General features: G+C 44.8%; 1 protein-coding gene across 3 annotated transcripts in view; it reads left to right on the top strand.

The window, feature by feature from the left end:
• Nucleotides 1-2,749: 2,749 nt before the first annotated feature.
• ME3 (malic enzyme 3) overlaps nt 2,750-6,000 on the top strand; it is a 115,293-nt gene continuing 112,042 nt past the window's right edge. For 2 of the 3 annotated variants that reach the window (XM_088140540.1, XM_088140541.1), the window contains exon 1: nt 3,243-3,379. Coding sequence is in view for 1 of the 3 variants with exons in the window: in XM_088140538.1 (XP_087996664.1) it covers nt 3,185-3,379 (195 nt within the window). In the remaining 2 variants the exon portion in view is untranslated. Of the gene's footprint in view, nt 2,970-3,155; nt 3,380-6,000 lie in introns of those variants that run through there. The other variant, XM_088140538.1, reaches the window with a different exon arrangement.

Below are 6,000 nucleotides of genomic sequence, written 5' to 3'. Positions count from 1 at the left end.
GTCTCAAGGTAATTCATAAATAGGTGACTGTAGTCTTGGACTTTTTCCAAACAAGGGCGAGGGGATCTTGGGCAACAGACACAGCTTTGCCTTTCCTCTCTGTCAACCACACAGCAAGATGACTGTTTTATCAAATTAATACCTTTACCCATTGAGTGCTACACTGCCTGAAGAATTTTCTTTCCCTGGTATAAAACACCAACTTTCTCCAATCGCAGATACATTGAAGTATAGTCTCCATCAACACCAACCATCATGGATATGTTGGCTAAGGATGGCAGTTCCTGGAGTCTAACACATGTGGACAAAACTAATTTGGGGAATAGGAGTTAGCCCTTATTATTATCTCTGACTGGCAGTGGCTTTCCATGGCATCAGCAGGGTATCCCATCACCTCCTACCTGATCTTCTCAAAACAATCTGAGTTCAAGGAAGAGATTTCAGTTATACAAAATGGCTGGTTTTATACATCCCATTAATCTATGACAATTAACATTTAACTATGTTTTCTTAATTAAACAACTACAAGGTGCATTATGGTTTAGTGGTACAACCCTAGAACCTGTTCATTTTGGGAAGAGGACATTACAGGTTGAACTATGCTTCGGATCAAAAAATTATGCCACCGCCATTCCGGTGGCATTACACCATCACTAGATACAGCACTTGTGGCCTTCAGAAGCCAATAAAAAGTATTGATCCTATCATAAATGGTGTCTACTCTTGTGTTAGCACCATATATCAACCTAGCCTATAAAAAATTTCTGAGAGCAGTTTGTAAATGGAATATCTTCCTTTTGAGGGGCTCTTCCCCTGTCACAGGTCATCCATCATAATTCTGAACTCCTGAAGTAAGAAGCTGATGGCTTAGAAGACATTTCCCATATATTTTATTAAACATGGCTGCTTTACTAAAATGGATATCTCCTATGTTACTGGTTGGGTTGCCAAATGATCTGAAAAGAAAATGGTCCAGATTGTTCTTACCACCTTTGACAGAAGGGGCCAACAGAAACCAGAAAATGACTCTTGATTTACATAAAACAGCAAGTGAACTTTTTCAGAGTACCAAGATAAGCATTATTATTGTTATCTACAAATCCAGTTAATATTTAAGGTAGAAAAGCTGTAGTCTATAAAAGAACTTATTAATTAACCTTTTTTGGTAACTATCTGTCAAAAGAATATAATTTGATACATCTCAATTACTGAGCTTAAATGTAAAGATGTATAACTGTCAGCCCTACAAGTCAGACTAGTTCAGGAAATTGCCTCCATAGGAAGACTAGAACTCTACTTTATTGAGATAGGCCAGTGTTTCTCAACCTCAGCAACTTTAAGATGTGTGGACTTCAACTCCCAGAATTCCCCAGCCACCATGCATCTTGCAATCTGCATTTTCCCTTCCTTTCTCTTCTACCTCAAGAAGTTGAGGAGACATCTAATTCTCTTCCGATATTCTCCCCCTGCCCCGCCCAGGGCTTAATGCATCTTCAGCACCTGTTGTTCTAACAGCTTCTGGATGCCTTCTCCAAGATCATTTCCATGGCTCCCTTCACCAAGCCAGGGCTGTTCACAGAGACCCAGCAGTCCAGTATGACACTGATATCATTGCAAGCAAAGTTTCTCCCTCTTGAGGTCTTCAGATGTGTTGAGGTGACCACTCCCAGAATTCCCACAGAGCCTGGTCAGAGGAATTCTGGGATTTGTAGCCATTGCCCATTTGGAGGTCATGAATAATATATGGATCAATATCACTGTTTTGAACAAACAGATGCTAGTATCTAGTCAAGTATGGACTGAAGCCCACTCAAAACTGTAAACTGGCCCATCCACAGTAGAGTTTGCTCAAAATCTTAAAGTTGGTGGGTGTCCCAAAGCCCTGTCCTTTTTGTATGTGCCAACAAAGGGGCAAGGGTTTGACCACAGTGTCTTGCCTGCCATCTCGTAGTTTGGTAACCTACTCCATGGAGGTCCATACATTCAAGCTGCCCCTGGAAGCCTTATTTATCTGTTTTCTTCCTTTCCTCAAACCAGATGGAACCATCTACAATCAAGAGCTAAACGGTTCCATTGGAAGATGACAGAGCTGTGCAAGAGATCAACCGCACTTAACTCTTGCACCTGTCCAATTCATTTCCTGAAGGGAACACAGAGCAATGGCCCCGTGACTTGCTCTACAAATGGCCATTTGGATTTTCCAGCTGGGTACTAAAACCTGTAGGCTTCTTTTTACTATCCAGGGATGGATGGATGGATGGACGGACGGACAGGCAGAGACAGACAGATAATTATGCTACTCCTGGCCTACTTCCAATAAAGAAATGAAACGAAATGAATAACTATGCTACTCATGCTGTTCTTGGCCTACTCCCCTTGATTTCCCACTGGCACATTGGGGCCCAAAGTGAAACTGGTAGCACCCTCAACTTGCCTTTCCTTTCTGCCATACCCAACCGGGAGACTCTGTAACCCCACCGTCCTTACAGGATGAACGACCGGTGGGGCTCCAGAGTCGGTCAAGCACCCGTTGTCCCCATCACCCTGCCCCCGAGGCCAAGACCGAAGGATAACAAGGGCTGCTGTCCAGCAGCGGGCATGGACCTCAGATCCTGCATCTCCTCCCAAGGCAGGGACTGGCTGAGCATCGTCCATCGCGCGCTTGCAGCGCAGTGGAAACGAGATCTCCCCCCCCGCCCGAAGCGCAAAGGCAGATCCGGCCGTCCTTCTCGCCTCCTCGCCCGATCACCGGTTCCTGAAGAGCGACGCTGGGGGGCGAGGGGGAGAGGGCGGGATCTGGGCGGCGGAGGGAGGCGCCCTCCGCCTGCCAGTGCCAGTCTTCGGGTTGCAAAGCGGCGGCCGATCTGCTTCCTGGGGTTTCCTTTCGCTTTCCCAGGGTCGCCTCCTCCAAGGCTGCTGCGCTGGGCGCGCACTTGCCGATCCGGGCAGGGAAGGCGCCAGCAACGGAAGTAAGAGACGGCTGTTCGGTTTCTTTGTCTGGAGCTTTGGGGGGGGGGGAGGTTGCTTAGCAGAGGGACCCTCCCTCCTTTGAGCCTCCTGCCCCCTCCCCTTCTCGCGCTGGCAAGACCCCCACCCCACCCCTCCCGCTTGTCTCCCTGCTTACCTTTCCTACCGTTTTTCCCCAAATCGCGCAGGTGCCGCCTCTCTCCGCTCTCCACCATCCATGATGCTGAAGTCCTTGAGGAGCGCAGGCGGGGGCAGCCTCCTTCGACTGCTGGGGGCCACGCCCGGGCTCCAAGCTGGCAGTTTGCCCCCGAGCAGGTCCTGCTCCTCGGGAGAGTGCCCCCCGTCAGCCACGAAAGCGACGGGGATTAAGAAGCGGGGCTATGATATCACCAGGAACCCCCATCTCAACAAGGTTAGACCAAACTCCGGGGCTATTACCCAAGCTACTGAAGATGGGCTTCAGTACTCCAGATGGTCTCTAGATGGCAGCAAGGAGATATACCAAAAACTAGCTTTTTTCTGCCCCTAGCAGTCCTCTGGATTTTTGCACACTAGAAGGGAAAGATGTACAGTATTCCTACTTGAATCTTTTTATTTCTCTGTGTTAAAAAACCCAAAACAAGAATATGTAGACCCATGAAATTTGCATAAAATTCTCCGCCACCCACCAGGGTTCATTCTTCCTGTAGGTTGGATTTCCCAGAGGTACACAAATGGTGTGCTCACTTACCCCAGCAGACCTAAAACTTGGGGAGGGGGACCCAAACTTTGCTTAATACTATCCGGTTGTCATTGTTGCACAAGAAGACCTCACAACTGCTTGCTGCCCTCAGATTCAATTTTGTTCTCTAAAACAATTCCCTACTGAATGTGGTTCTTATAATTCTCATCTAAGTTTCAAGGGAATTCACCTTCCTTGGCGTTTGTTTTCCTAAGGTCCACCTAGAAAGGCCAGCAAGTCTTTTTTCAGGACCAGAGAGATTCTCCAGTTGACCCACATTCACATTATCCTCCATTGGGCCTGAAGACGTACTATAAAATTTCCCACTGATTCTTCTGCCCTCGTAAATTATTTACAGAGCAGACTATTTGGGCCTACTGCTGTTCAGATGTATAGCAGCCATGGTGCATGCTAGTTGGAGTTCAAGCCGAATACACATAGAGGCACCAGTTTTGGAAAAGGTGCTATAGCTATCCAGATTTGGCCATGCAATGTTTTGTAGTATTCCAAATGAGGTCTTCTGTATAAAGGCTGGACCATAACTGGAACATCACTAACTGCTTCTGGTTCAGAGGATTAACTTCTGGAAAACTGTATAGATCACCTGTGGAACATCTGGATTGGGGTGGTCTGGAGAAGGAAGGGAAGCATTCCCGAGTTTTCCTAAAAGTTCCCTCTCTGGAATGTTTGGGGTTTTCCCACATCCTTCTGTCCTAATGACACAAGGGAGTCTTGCTTATTTACTTGATGGCTTAACTTTTGGGCTAAGTTTTCTATGATCAGGTTGTCAAAATCTAATCAGAATGGCTTTTAGAAAGCAAGATTCTGCTTTCTCTTGGATCAAACAATTTGACCAGCTAGCCTTGTATTATTGACTTAGGCTGGCAGCTACTTTAAAATTTTAGGATGGAATATTCTGGGCCCTACCAAACTTCCTTTGGCCATAAATCTAAATAAATACCTGCAACCTTCTGCATTCAGACATCTATTTTACCTCTGAGTTATAGCTCATACCTATTCATGGAATTGCAGAAGGAATGGAAGCCCAGGAAACATATTCCCTGAATGCCATTTCCAGCTGTGGCTGATATATGCACAGCTGGAAAGAGGAATTTGGGCCCGATCTAACTTGACTAATTTTAAATTAGCTTATTTTATATTGAGCATTGCAGGTGAATAGACCAGAGATCAGAAACATGGCTCTCAGGGGCAGCAGAACATCTATTGCCATCTCTAAGATATTTTTTTAAAATATCTGCAATCTTGCAAAATCTAATCAGATATCAGCATTGTTGCTTGTGTATTCTTAAACTTTAGGGCTAGAAGTCTGAAGTCTTCTGAAATTGGTTGGTCTCATGAAATGAAGATGATGGGTGATGATGGTGGTGTTTAGAAAAGACTGATGGTCTTTGTCATGGTTTCCAGCTAAGGACATAAACTTGTACATGTGGGTCATCTTTATGATTCTAACTTAGTGAGTGGATTCCCACAACACTCTATTCTAGGCTAAAATGGGGTTAAGTGGTTTGTGATTCAGCATATTGTGTCTTTGCATATAGCGTGAACCTGGCCATCATTGTTTATGCACAGTCATAGACCAAAAAAACAGTTAAATTACAAAACATCCAGCAAAAAAGTCTCATTCACAGATGACTCAGTATACCTAGATTATATGTGGTTGCTAGGAGTTGAAAACAACTTGATGGCACATAATCAATCAATTCAGATCCAGTGGCTTTCAACAGCTATTGATTTGGCACAAAAATTGGCCAGTTTTCTGGAGACTTTGCAATTCTAGGCATTTTATAGGAAGCACACAGTTGCCTGTTGGGACCAGTCTGAATACTTTATAATTAGAAGGGAGATGAGATGGCTGTCTTGTTATGTCATGATAAAGTATATTTGTTAAGACATAGCTTATTACATAAGTACAGAAAGCTTGTTCATACACAAGATTGATCTGAATTCAATCTGTGTATGAACCCAGTCTATATATGAACCTGCTCTGCATGTTCCTTCCTGAATTAGGATTAGTTCACGCAAAGCCCAGATCAGCTGATGAAAGAAATGAAGCATTTAAGACTTGCACATGGGGGAACTCACTTGGCTGAAGACTCCCCTTGCGAATAAATTCCCTGGCCATTCAGAATTAGCATACGAATGAAGAGAAAGGTATACCCAAATCCTTTGCCCCAGGGTTCATTTTTGTATTGACAAAGGGTTCCGTTTCCTAATGATGATGCATTTTCACAAGTCATCTCTCACTTGCAGACTGAAATGCTACAAGCCACCAACAGTTTCCTTTGCTGCTC

Source organism: Python bivittatus, unplaced genomic scaffold (assembly GCF_059951505.1).
Source record: "Python bivittatus isolate LINGU-HERP-01145 unplaced genomic scaffold, Pbiv_v1 ctg000340_np1212, whole genome shotgun sequence".
NCBI lineage: Eukaryota > Metazoa > Chordata > Lepidosauria > Squamata > Pythonidae > Python > Python bivittatus.
Note: the sequence above shows the minus strand (reverse complement) of the source record. Positions and strands in the feature narration are given on the sequence as shown.